At 39.3% G+C, this 15420-nt stretch overlaps 2 protein-coding genes across 14 annotated transcripts in view; one reads left to right on the top strand and one right to left on the bottom strand.

Moving 5' to 3' along the window:
- LOC5512636 (ras and EF-hand domain-containing protein) overlaps positions 1-15420 on the bottom strand; it is a 26115-nt gene extending 10695 nt beyond the window's left edge. For 2 of the 12 annotated variants that reach the window (XM_048724949.1, XM_048724950.1), the window contains exons 1-12: positions 10287-10964; positions 8771-8923; positions 7916-8006; positions 7358-7453; positions 6648-6719; positions 5047-5162; positions 4156-4224; positions 3975-4029; positions 3562-3677; positions 2939-3158; positions 1248-2333; positions 424-1059 (exon numbers count right to left, since the gene is read on the bottom strand). In XM_048724949.1, coding sequence (XP_048580906.1) covers positions 424-1059; positions 1248-2333; positions 2939-3158; positions 3562-3677; positions 3975-4029; positions 4156-4224; positions 5047-5162; positions 6648-6719; positions 7358-7453; positions 7916-8006; positions 8771-8923; positions 10287-10621 — 3045 coding nt within the window. In that variant the 5' untranslated portion in view covers positions 10622-10964. The other 10 variants (XM_032381998.2, XM_032381999.2, XM_048724952.1 and 7 more) reach the window with 9 other exon arrangements.
- LOC5512598 (protein GLUTELIN PRECURSOR ACCUMULATION 3) overlaps positions 6860-15420 on the top strand; it is a 45783-nt gene continuing 37222 nt past the window's right edge. For both annotated transcript variants that reach the window (XM_048724959.1, XM_048724958.1), the window contains exons 1-2: positions 6860-7076; positions 7409-7475. The gene's annotated coding sequence lies outside the window, so the exon portion shown is untranslated. The remainder of the gene's footprint in view (positions 7077-7408; positions 7476-15420) is intronic.

The following is a 15420-nucleotide window of genomic DNA, read 5'->3' as shown; positions in this document are numbered from 1 at the left end:
CCTTTCGGTTCTAGAACTGCCATTTGCCGTTTCGCACTGACAACGTTTTTTGAAATAATAAACAATTCGTCTGCACAGATCAGAAAATGTATTGTTTTAAAAGGTTTGATTGGGGTAACCAAACAAAACCAGGGGCGAATCTAGGACTTCGCTAAAGGGGGGGTTTGGCTCCGTGACAAAGGGGGAAGGGGGTATTTTTTTTGTTACATATGGCTTTCTGGCAGCCCAAAAGGGGGGGGGGGGTTAAACCCACTAAACCCTCCCCCTAGATTCGCTTCTGCAAACACCATTTTATGAGATTGCATAGGTGTATAACAATGCAACTAATATAAAGTGATCGTGATTTCGTGTTCCATTGGTTTTTAGATTTTAAAAATTTTAAATTTTAAAAATTACACGCATTTTAGTTAATTTTAGTCCTACCAGTTTAAGGTCACGTGGGGTGCTGTCAGTGTCCGAGGTCGTCGTTTCGCTGTCCGTAGTCACGTGTTTACGATGTCGGGGAGATTTCCCAGACACGCCCTTTTCACGTATGCGCGGTTGCAGTTTGTCCGCAGACACTGCGCTTGCGAATGTCACCGAACTCTTAGAGCGTTTCAGATCTTTCGCATTAGCTGTTCGCGTTTTTGATCGTTCGCTTGAAGAGCGTGTCAGTTTGTTAACATGTTTAATACTCCTTTCTTCTTTCTCGTTGTTAGTGGTTGAATCCTTGATATTTTTCTTTGAAACTCCTTGCGGAAAACTTCGTCTCGTATCAGCGTCAGTCTCCGTACGCTGTCGACTCGTATCCTTTAACATACCATTCCTTTCTTTCGACGTATCTTTATCAGTTCTGTTTACCAAGCGCTCCTTTGATTTAATTGAAACGTTCTTTTTTATGTATCTCCCTAGCTTTACGCTAAGTCCGGTCAGTCCTGTTTCCTTTTGGGTCCGGGGCGAACTGTCGTGAGAGCTAACAGTTGGTTCATCGTCAGTTTTATCTGAGGCTGTCGTGTCTGTGTTTTGTCGTTGCGTGTCTTTTGTTGTTTCGTCAGTTTGTAGTTCACTGTCCTTTTTGGTCTGTCAATTAAAATTTTAAAAATTTTAGTTCATTTTTTAAGTTTAAAAATGCAGCTACAATCGTGAATCAATTCATGGTAAATCAATGAAAACTAAAGTTTTCCATCAACAGATTCTTCCCAATTGTAGCTGCTTGAGTTTAGATGTTTAGGTTTAGGTTTAGTTTTATGGCCTCGTTCGGCGCCTACCGTTTTTCTATACCGCTCACTGAGTGGACGGGTCCCAGGGCGAACAAACGCGGGGCATCTCTTGAGCCCAATTTCTTTCATTCTTTCAAACCGCTCATGGACTGGCTCGGTTTCAAATACAGTGTAGTACTCAGGCTCTTCGCCTTTTTCAAACAGCTCAATGTCTGGGTCTAACAAAACCCTAGGTGTACTATCACCAGTCCCCACGTTTACCCGAGGAGAAAAGACAGGTTCTAGCCTGGCTTCCTCGTCAGATCCCTTTCCTTTGTCGATACATTCTTCCGGTGTAGTATTTAGAAAGGACGTTTCTTTGCTAGTGGCTAGGTTATTTGCAGGATAAGGTTCTTCGGATTTTATATCAAATTCGTTAGAATCGTCAACAGTTTCACTATCAGAAACTACATGCTGATCTTCGGTGGACCCAGGATAAATCCCCTCGTCCCTTTGTGAGCTTTTTGCGCTCATAACTTCATCGATGCCACCATCAGATTCAGAGTCTTCCTCAAGTACAATACAAGGAACGCGATCTACATCGGGTTCTTTAGCCTGTTTTTCTCCATTGGGATATTCTCCTGACTCATCAACATGATCATCCTCGATCCTTTTCGAGGGCCTCGACACTGCCGCCTGTGCAGTCTCCTCATTTGTGTCATCGTCAACCTCGAATATACTTTCGTCCCCAGACTCCACGGCTTCTTTAACCCGCTTGAGGGCTGGTTCCTCAACTGTCACTCGACTCTCTTCACTAACATCGGTTTCGCCTCCTAAACTACAAGTCCCAGCTTCCTCGATTTCTCTCACTCGCTTAAGGACTTGGTCCCAGTCAAGCACTTCATCACCTGGTAGGCTTTGCGAACCTGAACTATGACTACCAGAATGCACTGCGTGCTCATAACGATGTACAACAGGATCGATGGTATCCTCTGGGCTCCCTTTGGACTCGACCTCGCAGGACTGCCTCGCGGGTGGTATCAGATGATGGATGCGTCCTGTCTCTTTTGCATTAAGGATTCCTGCATTGTGGTTATAATCGTGTTCGACGGATTCGGCATCCGATGATGTTGATTGCGTATCAAAAGGTGACTCCTGATAGTTTAAAGGTTTAGAGAATCATTGTTATTTATCCACGGGACCTTTTGTCATACCCTTTTCTCCGGCCGAAACCAGGTAATAACCAGAATAGTAACCAGGTAACCAACAAAATTTGGTTCATTTTATTGTTGAGGTTTTTTTCGAGCAAAAGATCCCGTGCTCATTAATATTTTATATATACTTTCAAAATTATTAGTAGTTTAATGATTGGAAGTTTATTGTTTATCTTTGTAATTCCTTAATCAACTGGCTTTAGTGCTTGTTCAGAGCGTTTAAAGTTTTTTTTTTTACAAGATAACCATGTTTAACATTGCCGTCAATCGGTATAGGTAAATCGATAGGTAAATACCATTAGGAAGGGGGATATACTCGAACTAGAACAATCAGAACATTTTGAAAATAAAGTGTTTAAAATTATTAAAAATTTTATCAAAGTCATTTAAACTATTTAAGATTTTTTTAAGCTTGATGTCAATTTATCAATACTTCGAAAAGCCGGTTCATCGATGAATACACTGTTCTGAAACGTAAGATCTTTCCCCCTATTTGGAGCTATGGTATACCCGCACAGATCACGTAGGCTAGTTTGCATAACTTACATGACTGCGTTGAACTTTCATCAGTTCGCTGAGCAAGGAGTCCTCATTCACGGGATCGTCCACTTCACAACTCTGCTGAGTCGGCAGCAACATAGAGCTCCTCCGCGACCCCTCCGGGGGTGGGGCGGCGACGGATGACCGGGGGGTGGAGGCCGAGGCAGAGTTCGGATGTCTGTCGTCGCCCGAGAACTCTCCGGTTAGATTTGACGCTCGTCGGCTGCTGCAAAAGGATCAACAGCCGACTTTAGTCAGATAAAACCATTGGGTCAAGTCATTGGATAAAAGTGAAATCGTTTTAACTCCAGCTTGCGGATAAATCAAATTTTCCTCAAATCGATTTCGATGAAGGATTTGGACCTAAATTTGAGACATTTTTCAACCATGTCAACTCGAAATACCGCTAACCCGAGCTGAGTTTTTCCATTTAGAGTTAGAAAGTGAGGTTCTAATGTATTTTTTATTCAAATAATAGATCTTCCTGATTTATATTTTGGCTCGTCTCCATGAAGCTCTCTCCCCATTCTCCGCACCTTGGGTCGCATGATATCTGGAAAGGGCCTGTTCCTCGATGGGTGGTGCTACAGATCACTTAAAATAAGCAGCATACATAATATTTTATTCACCTCGGCTCGTGCGATTTGCTCCGCCTGTGAGCGCGTGGAACAGTCGAGTATAATGTAGAGATGGAGTTGCGTTTGCTCGGAGAAGGGCTCTTGCCTCCTTCAGAGCCCCTGCGCATCTGTAATAACAAAAAGACATTAGCAATTAACTTTGCGAATTGAAACCATATAAAGTCGGGCGTTAACCTTTCTCGGGAACCTAGGGAATCGGTAAAAAATAAAAAACAACCCCTGGGTTTCCGAGGATTGTCATCAAGTACATAGTAGAGAAAGATCATTAAGCAAGTCAGCCTTAGCGTGTAGATCTCATTGGACACCGGCCTACTTCATGCCTAACGTTGCTTATATCAAGGAATGCGTTATGCGTAATGCCTGAATACATGTATATCGTATATAACACATGGTTTATACTTCACCTCAAGTGCTGAGCGTAAATCGTCGTTAGTGTCATGGAGCTTCTTGTTTGCTTCACTACAATGCAACAATAGAGACAATATTAGATATACCCAAGTCTCAAAGTAGTATTTTCTTTGGTGCTATATACCCGACAACACGCACTACTCGTGAATGAAAACTCTAAAAGAACGCATCACTCACTGTAATAGTTGCAACTGCCGAGTGAGACTTTCCTGTTCCTGCACGCATTCCATAACATTTCGCTTCTCCCTGTGAAGCAACAAAGTGCCAACCATTGTTACAAAAAGGCAGCACTTCTGCTCCTAGATCATAATAAAACGCGTCTGACGTTGAACGCGCCCGTCTGTGAAGAGCTGTCATCGATCTGTCTTGGGCGTGGTCGGTACCTGCTGCACACTTGTGGGGCGTGCCTAGTAGCACGTGAAAAAGCTACGATGGCGGAGCCAGGGGCGGTGGCCCTACTCCTTTTCGCAAAATGACATTTCGGATGGCAGATATGGGAGGTGAAATTCACAAATTCCTAGCCTATTTCCGCGGCGCAGTTAAACGTGAGCTCAGGTTGGTCGAGAAGAGTTAGTTATTATAATTCACACGCACGTTTCGGACAACATTACGCGCGAGATGCTTTTCCAAAATTACCTTCAGTCTGCTGTTGTATAAAACAAATAGATATCATTATTATCTGTTTGTCTGTCCTCTTATAATCCACGGATAGCTTAGCACAATAGACTTATCCCAAGTCGCCCTCTTTGTTAATATAAGAACGCGCGATCTAATGGGCGTTTTCCTTAGTGAGCAAAGCAAACAAAAATGGGCGCGCGGAGAGGGTAGCAAAAGCCGACCCGTTGGTCGGCCGGACTTTTTGCGAAAGTCTAGCTTATCAAACAGTGGCGCATCTCGACACCTCTTCTCGTTGCTTCCTTTTTTGTTCACGACACGCTGTGACGTCATACACGTAGTTTACCGGAGGACTGGTGTAGGCAGAAATTAAATCCATTAGTCAATTACTTGTCCACTCGTAGTCTCCGAGGACAACCAAATATACTAAAAAGAAATAAATAGTCTGCTTACGCTTCGAGTTGAGATGACTGATCTTCGTAATCGTTCTTGAGCTGTGCGAGCTCGCTACGGATAACTGCAACAGTTGTCTGTGCATCCGTAACTTGACTCCGTAAATAGCGAAGTTCCTGGGATAAAGGTAGTTTTAGATTAATAACAACACAAAAGACGTGAGCGATCTGCAATAATGCATATTTAGTATGTGCAAACATCATTTCTAGATTTCGCATTCCATTTAATTCCCCATAACTCGAATTTCAAGGAAATCGGAAATAAGTTCGAGTTATATGGAGATCACAGACGATTGATTCTTCCAGGAAAATGGTAAATGGAAGGACACATAAACTCACTTAGTATTTAAAACTTGGGAACCTCGCAAGAACAAGCTATTTGATTGGTTGAGAAACTCGGGATTAAATGCAATATACACCTTCTAGGAGGTGGATATTTTCCTGCGCCCCGGAATCAAGCAAAATGGCGGGTGCAATAGCCGATTTGCAAGTGTTTCCGTAAAGAAAATTGCTCTAAAGCTCGTTTTATATACTAAAACAATTATACCATTTCCATACCTGCCAACTCTCCCGGTTCTACCTGGAGACTCCCGGTTTTTTATCAAATCTCTCGGTCTCCCGGTTTTACCTTAAATCTCCCGGTTTATGACCAAATTTCAATCAGCAGAGTTGTTGTTTAAGTGAAAGTTGGATTTTAGCCACAAAGTTATGCAATTCTTATAGTTTGTATTCAAGTTATGACGTTTTCAGGTTTTTCGAGAAACTTTAAATGAGCCTTTTCCAGGCGTTTCTTGTAGACCACAGGAATACTACCGCAATACTAAAATGCTTGCATATATCAATCAATAAAGTTTGACCATATTTTTGTGCGAATTGTTGAGAAATTAGCTCATACTTTGGAGCCGTTTTCGAGCGAGTTTGTAAGTTGGCGTTGTAAAGCCGGCCACAAACTTCAAGGCTCACCAGAGAGAATTTTTAGGCGCTCTGTGGTCAGGATACGATGGAATAAAATTCTGGCCTCTCAAAAAGTAGTTGAAATTGACGTTCTTGACATCGAACCATTAGTCCAGTCAACCTAGTGTTTTACCAAAAAGTAATTGCAACACAAGTAATTTCGAAAGGGAACATCGCAAAAATTTCGATCAAATTTTTCACCATTTTATCATATTTTATCAAATAAATGTAGAGATTGTACAAGTAGAGATTGTATATGCGTTTGCATATATTATTCAAAATATTTGTTACAAAGTTGAATGAATTTCTGGAAAAACAGACTTATTTTACCTATTATCTTTTCTTTCGCTTAACAACTGGGTACCCAACAAAAATAAGAGAACAAAAGAACACACACATCTTCGAGCAAAACTCTGTGATTTGCTAATCCCCCACACCCCACCCCCACCCCTCATCCCGTTCCCCCTCCCCTACCCCCCTAAAATAATCTCCCGGTTTTTCAAGTCTGGGGTTGGCAGGTATGCATTTCCATTTCGGAGGGTAGTGGCCTTATTTTGCCTCTATCCTCAATAGAAATGGTATAATTGTTAAATAGTCGAGTTAGTAGGAGATTCAAGTTCGGAGGGTTCGAGTTTATCAGATCAATACCTGGACTTTTTCTTCGATTTCTTCTTTTAATTTTTGTTCTTCTGGCTCCTTTTTCTTTATTTTGTTTTCCAGCTGTAATAGAAATAAGAAATTAGAGATAAGAAAATAATAATAAATGTGGTTTATATACCGACTAGTTGGCCAATCAGAGCACGTATGATAGCGACTGTGTGCGTCCAATAGATAACGGCGTAAGAAATGACAAATTCTCACTATTTTCGCGCCTATTTCACGATCACGATCGCCTTCCATGATTTATGTAGCTTTAGGTGCTTTAGGATGCTTAGAAATGGTAGATTACATTTTTTATCCTTACTAAGAGTGAGGCTATATCTGTTATTTCCGTGAAATATCAAGGGTTGATGAAAATGTATCATCGAGAGCCAAGCGACACCAGTTTACTATTCTAAAGCGTACTCATCAACAACGGTAAGTTAAATGACAACAAAAAAACTTATTAAACTTTTGAGGGCCGCTACAGCAGTATTGTAATAACACAACTTGTTGTATGGTTAGTTTGAATTATCATATGTACAGCATCTACATCTACTTTATTGACCAACAACGTTTTCACATCGAGTTTATTCATCTTACTAAGTTAAATCGATGTACTTCGCGCTGCAAACAAAGCTTCTTCTGAAATTAGTTCAGATGGTTTTATACTGTTTGTGTTTTAAGAGTAACTGCTCTAATCTTAAGTAACCATATACCTTTGACACTTTGGCGTTTAATGCCTGGATTTCCTTATTCTTTGTCTCCAGTTGCCATACCATGTCGAGATTGGAGCGCTCGAACTTGCTCTGTTCCTGCAAAGCAAGATACCACAAGGTCAGAGCATTGTGGGATAGATAAACAAGTCTCGGAGTTGAGTAGGGGGGGGCTGTTGGCGTTTAAGCTAATTAAAATATCATTGAAAGCGAAAAGCAGTGTAAACATTTGAACTGTTACAGTGTGAGAAAAATGATGTTGACAGGAAATGCATTTTTAATCTTCCAACAATGGGGGATTGAAAAGCATTGGAAGGCTATGAACATTTGTTAGAATTATGTGACAGCAGAGTCTGTCACTAAATTTGGTACTGAAAGCCAGCGTCTCCAGTGTTATGAAAGATAGGGTCACTGTCAAGACATCCCCCCCCAAAAAAAAATGGTTAACAAGGCAAAAAACGATCCCCAGGCACATAGCCTAAAATTGCTGAGTTTTTAACAGATGAGAAAAAGGGCGGGGGTGCCCCCTTCCACATACCCATAGCTATACAAGAATCATACCTCTTTCTTGATACGCATTTCCAAACGAGACATTTGTTGATCCAGCTCATCGTCCAGCTGTTCCATGTGTTCGGCATGTTTCTCACATGCCCTAAGAGTAGGCATCATAAGAATAATTATGATTGTAAAGGGAATCCAGGGGAAACATTCCTCCTTTTTCATAGGTTTTTCTTAAACTATAATTCTAGAAGTGTAAGAATTTGAAAGTAATCAGGATGGATCAAACCCCTCCCCCTATTCTTGAATTTCTGGGTTTTCCCCCACCTCAATATTAGATCTGCTAACTAAATTTTTAGTGTCTTGTTCAAACATTTACTATGTAAAGGATTAAAAATTTCCCTTCCCTTCACTTTAAAACACTAAAAGATAAGGTTGTAGTATGGATCAGTGAGATTTATAATATCAAAGTTTACTCAAAACTGGTCTGTTCTCTTAGCACTGGGGTAGTGTTTAAGGCTTGGACAGAGACTGACCCCCTGGACCCCAAAAATGTTCATGCAAAGAAGAAATATCTTCATCTAGCAAGCTAGTGAAGCGATAGGTTATGTAGAGTAAGGCCATTGTTGATCACTGCATAAATTCTCAACAGCTGATTACTTTTCTGGTCATGGATATAGAAAGGAGAATTTCCATGATGATCGTCGCCTTAAGCCTGCTTGCCACCCAGCTTTCATTTGGGGTTATGTTTTGGTGAAAAAAATGCAAAATCCCAGTGCACTAGGTATTTGGATATCCATACAGCATGCAAGCTGACCCAGCGAACCTCATCCCTTCACTCATCACATGACTCCAAATCTTTAATATCAAGCATTTCCAATTTACCTCATATGAAAGCTAGCTATCAGACTTTCTCACCTTTTGAGAGCTTCCTCCAGTTTCGCATTTTCAGATGAGTAGTGTTTAACATCTCTTACAACACTGAACAGGAAACTCTCCAACAGGGATAGCAGCTGAGCTGAATCATTTGAGTTGTGCATGTAATGGAATAGCTCGGACACATATTCTTGGCTGCAAAAAGGACAAATGCAAACAAAGTATTTTTTTTGCAAGCAAAGTAAATTGAAGTAGATTGTTAACTTTAGTATTTGAGCTCAGGTGGTACTCTATGAAAGGGTAGGTAGCCAATGCTTAAAGCAATTTTTTGTGGAAGAGAAAATACTTTGAACCTATGCAGGAAGCTTAAAGATCTAACCACTAATAAATTAAAGTGGTAAAGTGCTTCGTTTCAGTTCAGATTAGCATCACTTAACAAGAAAATTATAGGAAAGATTATTTTAAATTTTATAGTCCTAGAGAATTTTATTCTTAAAAACCTATATTTTATACCTACTATTACTTTAAATAAAACAATAAAATGTAAAACAAATCCCAGACTTAATCGATTTTCTAATTGCAAAAATATATCAAATGAATTGCTTCTCCTAGATATAAGCATATTTTGTCAAGTATACCGACCCCTTGTATGGCTGGTTCTGTTTTCATTTAAATAGATCCTTTACATACTTTAACAGATGAAAAATACTCCTCTTTATATATCTTATATCTCTAACTGCTTAACAGTTCTTAGAGTTCTCTCCGGTAGAGAAAAAACAAAGGCCATATTCTTGCATTAAATTCGAAGCTCTTTTTTCAAAAGAGCAATTTACCGCGAGAATTACATCTCCCCGGGGAGCACATAAATCCATTTATGCAAGCTCCTTTTAGTCTAATGCTTATTATTTCGAAGACAGTGCTTCCGTATTTGCTATGTGCCGATTGTTTGTCTATCATGTTTGTTCTATGTTCGTGTTGTCCCTTGCAAATGATATTACATCTCTTGGCAAAAAATTCAAATTAGCAACGTTTCAGTAATTTTCAATCCCAGCCTTATATTTTTCAGATGTTACCTTAAATTTGCCTCCTTTAGTGTCTTTTTTATATACCATTCTGCCGTGATGTTTAAATTAGCCGCCATATAGCTTCATAAGGCACAGTACGGAAGGTGCATCGGACTCCAACCTCCGTTTTTTCTACGCGTAGACTATTCGAAAACAATAGTGAGGTCGTGCGCGACTTTTGACATTTTGAGTTCACGCATATCAGATTAAGTTTCAGGTTGATTTTAAACATATTAGACTTAAATTTAGAACCACTATTAAACTCAATAAACATTTCAATTACACGGAAATATAACCTGTAGATTCACAATACTGTTTAACAATATTTTGTAAACAAAGTTCTAGACATCCGCACAGTTCTAATTGAATTTCAATTAAATTATGAATTTTATTGCTGCAGTAAAAGACCAACGCACTAATAGTGGAAATAAACCCAATAAAAATGTCAATCTTAGATCTAAAAGATATTCGGTTAAATAGTTTTTTTTATTTACCCTGAGAGGACCCCTTTCACCCCGATCACATCCAAAAGTTTCTCAAACTTTTTATACTCAGACTTCTCTTGGTTAAGAACTTCATCTTGTGTGACGTCAAAAAGGGAACAAACTTTTTGGAAGCTATTAGCAAAGTCTTCTAAGCTGATTTTTCCATCACCGTCCAAATCCAACTCATTGAAAGTTATCGCCAATTTCTCCTCGCTCAGTCTCAAATCACTGCAGCACTGTTTCAGTTCGGCTTTCTCGATATATCCACTGTTGTTGATGTCCCAATGATGAAAAATGTCCTGAATCATCGAGTCGACATCATGATTGTAATGAGCCACCTCCATTTCACCCGCATTTCATGTCATGGAGAGCTGAGGTAATATTTGTATAGCGGGCTTATGCTGTGTGCTGTGTAAGCGGCCTTTTCTTTGCGAACAGCCCACTCATTCCTGCATAATTACCTGGGGGCAAATGAGCATTGACGCGAGCAGATTTTATATAACCAATCAAAAGTCATCGAATTTTTTCCATAAGCCAATCAGATTACAAGTTTAATGTCGTCCACGTCGAGAAAATAGACCGAAACGTCGCTGGTACTCTATTTTTTGTTTTGATAACAACGAGAAACTAGTATAGAAATAGCAGAGCTACCTGCACATTTTTATCTCAGATGAAAGATCGCGATCCAGAGTGACGCTTTTAAGCGTCTCTTGTCAAGTCTTTGATTCTTAGGATTAAAACGTCACAATGTATGCTTAGAAATTCAAAGCGAGCTGGTATAGTATACCAGATATATCAGCTGATTAATTGCTCTATTGATTTTATGACGCATTCCTTGTATATTCATTCGCCGAGAGACACTTTGATCTCATAACTCTGATGTCGCAGCGTCCAGTGGGCTTTTAGACTAAACAAAGTAGTTTTGAAAATGATTTTTCAAGTACTAAAATCAAAGTTGAGATGGAATGTCTATAAAATTCTTCTCATCTACCGAGACTTTAAAACCTGGGGTCTTACCCGGCAAAGTGATTAATTTTAGTGCAAGTCTTTAATTATGCTCAGCTTTGTAAAAAGGAAGCTAAGGTTTGAAATTTGATCAGCTTGAATTGGATTTATTCTTGGTTTCATGTGGATCTACTTTAAAAATCTCGAAGGTAAAACGATCAAAAGATTTTTTTATCGGGGTATTCGCAACGACAACAAAAAGGACCAAATAACCTCCTTGGAATGGTCTCAAATCAATATTACACTGTTAGGTGACAACCATTTCATTTGATTGGTTGAAAGTTTATTTTTCCCGGATCATATCAAACATATTCCCCACATATAGTGTCCTATAGAGCTTGGTGAAAAATGCTGATTCCTGTCAAATTGAGACTCGCGGCCAAAATTTGTTAGAAAAACTTAATCGCTTGGTCAAATCTTTTTATCACTGATCTTGAAAAGCCCTTAGACCCAGGCCTCCAAGAGGTCGGCCGAGTGGGTATGAAGGTCACCCAAATATTGATATGCGTTGTAGCACAGCCCTGGCTCTTCAAATATGCTTTGTAAAACCCAGGCCACGATCGATAAGTTTGATTATGATCGAGAATGTACATAATAATTGTTATATATATTCAAAAAAATTTTAAGACTTCTCTAAGAATATATCACTAGGTATTCTGCTAATAGTCACCTCTTTGTTTTTTTTAATTTTAATACCCTTCTAAAACGTTTTTTTTTCTTTGTTTACTAAATTCAGCTAAAACTATCACCACAGCCTTTTTTCCCTTTGAGGGCTTTTACTTAGTATTTTGCTAGGATGGCAAAATGGCGGCATCTTTTATGTGAGCAGCGGATACATAAGAGGAACTAAAATAGCGGCCCCCATCAATGAAGCTACCGACTAAAATACACAAAATAAAAACTCACTAACTGGCCCATTAAAAAGCTGCATATTAGAGTTTTCTCTCGGCTTCTGTGAGAGGATACAACGCTATGTCCTCTTGCGCTAACTCCTGGATTTTTTTTCAAACCTGCAAGGTCGCTCATTCCCCCACAATATAAGGTGGGTGGGTGGGTGGGGGGGGGGGGGGTGGGAGTTGGCGACACCTGCCTGAAATTGCCTGCGAGAGAGGCTAAGTCAGACCCATATCGGGCCGATATTGCTGCCTTTTTTGCAGCCCTCCATCTAAATATTGCTTTAGTAACATTAACAACTTTAAACCTATCCGAACCTGTCCAAAACTTGGAGAGCTACCAACCTGAAATGTTATGATAGCTTTACCAATCGACCAATCGACCGTCGTTAGGCTCATATAATGGCAAAAGTTGTTGCTAGCACCTTTTGAAATTAGATCAACTTATTAATGTTAGAAAAAATATTGCCCATGTAAGTGATTTTGTGTATTTTACTGCTTTTATATCCTGCAATCAAAACAACAAAGTACCTGGACCACGGTTTTTACAAGGTAGAGCTTTTAAAAGCGGCAAGAGTACTTTTCTCATAAATTTGTGTTTGTCATCCCATTTGCTATTTTGTCCTCCCCTAAAAAATATTTCTTTAGCAACGTTTAATTATTTTTTGGGAAAAATTATTGGAAACCGGATAAGCCTAAAAATTACCAAAAATATTTATTACCCATTAAAATGGGCTGTTACGAAAGTTACAAGTAATACAATCCCTTGAAGCATAATTTCGTGAGTTAATGCGATATACGAATGAGCTTCGCGTGATCAGAATATTGTTCCTAACCGTCAAAAGTGTCTCCCAAATCAATATTTCATAGGTGTATACCTTAAGGTATTTTTTCCCCCATTTTTCAAAGTTTGGTCAAATTCCTACTTTAACCCAAAATAAGTCGATATTTGTCTTGCACCTTAGATAGTCAGCATAGGCTGATAGGTTGGCGCCAAAAAGATACGTACTTTCGAAGCTATCAAGTCACCATAGAAACACTTTACGAATTTTGAAAGTTGAATCTATCTGTGTTGAATCTATCCTCCTTATTGTTTAGTATCTTTTTCTATTGCAATCTAAGTTGAAGGATAAAGTGTGGACATTTGAGCGTGTTCAGACTGAGCATTGAAATCTTTAAACTTGGTGCGTTTGCGTGGTTTAATTTTATGCTGTTGCTGGGATTCGAAATGTTTACCTAGGAACGCCTTCTTGTAATGGTCGACTTTTATTCGGATGGATTATTTTTCCTTTTTCGTGCAGTTACGTAATGAATTCATAAACATGTATCCAGTTCAAATGGTTTAACTAAAGAAGTGAAAAAACAGGGCAGTGTGTTAGTATTGTAACAGGTCGTATTGGGGTGCGAGTTAGCAGGGATTCCGTGTGATATTTATACTGTGTCTATTCGTAAACTGAAAATGAATAATGAATGCAGTCAACAAGAGTTATGTGAGTTCTAAATATAAATCGCAATTTGAATTTTTCGCCTGAAAGAAAGCACAATTTCTGATTTTATAAACCTCATTTTATTGAACTTTGTTCAGTAATATTATCGAATCGTTTGTGCCAATTTGTTTTCATTTGATAATTTCGTCTAAAGCCAGCGATATGTTTATTTGTTTTCTTCAAGAACAGGAAATATTGTGTTTTTCTTCCCCTCAAAGTTTACTCTAACCAAAGATGTTCACAATCTTAGATCTGGCATCCGAGTAAACCTTATCAGGCACCTTAAGATATCACCAACTTTTCGTGAAGCTAACAGGATTTCCCTTCAAAGTCATTGGCTTTCAACTACTTGTGTGATTTGAAGCTTACGTCTAAACTGCATTTTATACCCTTTCCATCGAAAATCGTTTACTTTAGTCCCATAAGAACCGGAAAAGATAACGACTTATTATTTAAAAAGGGAATTCGGCTTTTAATGTTTCACACCACCAGCACCAGTACAAGAACCTTTGAAAAATATGAATAGATAAAAAAAATTGGAAATGTCTCAGCTGACTGATGACTAGACACTCTGAAATTTCTCTCGTAATTTTGATCGTTTCTCTGAGAAAAAAAATAAGGAACTAAATCGTTATCAGTTCTAGAAACAATAAAATGTATATGAGACTACAAGGACTCGAACAAAATTAAATGTCGTAATTGAATTTGTCAGTTTTATATTCTCTCGGTATCTAGAAGTGAAAACATCTTTAAGTTTAAAGGGATGTTCCATTAGCTTTGTAAACAGCCCATTCCATTTGTTTTTCTGTAAAATAGATGCCGTTTGCTCATTCATTTTTGTGCGTTTTCTAGCCCCCTTATTAGTGGCCAAATGCTCGCATTCTTTTTTTGGACGCATTACATGTTTGCTGCAACTTGTTTTAGGGCAGAGGGGACGATCTACCTGTATCGGTCAAGCACATAAAGTCTAAATTTTCATTACCTTTTAGCAACCTCACTAACAAATCCAAACCGCATATCCTTTTTCTATAAAACTAAAAGGAACGACCAGAAAAATGACCCGCGAAGCATGTCGTATCCAGAGAAGTAAAACAGACGATAAAGCCGAGTTAAGAATTGTATGTCAACAAAAATACTGCGTTTCATTGTTGGTGTTTTTAACGCTCTGTCTAACACGGCAAAACCTGGTTTTCGTGTGTGAAATACCCGCGACGCATGACACTAGAACCCGGGATGTGCAGGGAGCATGCAGGATTCCTAGGTGTCTTTTCTTACCCTGAAATGAGCTCGTAAGATTTCCCGAGACGTTGCCTAAAATCCTCCAAGTCGTCACCTGTTGCGGTCCTTGTCAGTCGTTTTTGCTTTATCCCAGAAACGACATTCTTGAATTTCATAAAATTCTCCGAGAATTCCTCAATGCTGATGCGCCCATCTCGATCCGCATCAAGTTGGTTAAAAACCTCACCAAGGTCTTCCGCGTCTAAGTCGCAAACAGCAGCCAACTCCTGCTTATCGATGTAACCACTTCCATCCAAATCACAAGTACCGAAAAGATCGCGCGCTCGCTGAATATCCAAGTCGCCGGCCATGCCGACTAGCACTCTCAATTAGCCCATAGATCTGCACCATGCAATGTCAAGATTGGAACACTTTTTGCTAGAGACTTCCCTCGCTCCGTTGCGCGGTGTTTTGCGTTAATTTATTTCGGCAGGAACACACGTCACTTATACACACAGCTGTTTCTAGAGTCTTGAGTTT

Source organism: Nematostella vectensis, chromosome 3 (assembly GCF_932526225.1).
Source record: "Nematostella vectensis chromosome 3, jaNemVect1.1, whole genome shotgun sequence".
Classification (NCBI taxonomy): domain Eukaryota; kingdom Metazoa; phylum Cnidaria; class Anthozoa; order Actiniaria; family Edwardsiidae; genus Nematostella; species Nematostella vectensis.
Note: the sequence above shows the minus strand (reverse complement) of the source record. Positions and strands in the feature narration are given on the sequence as shown.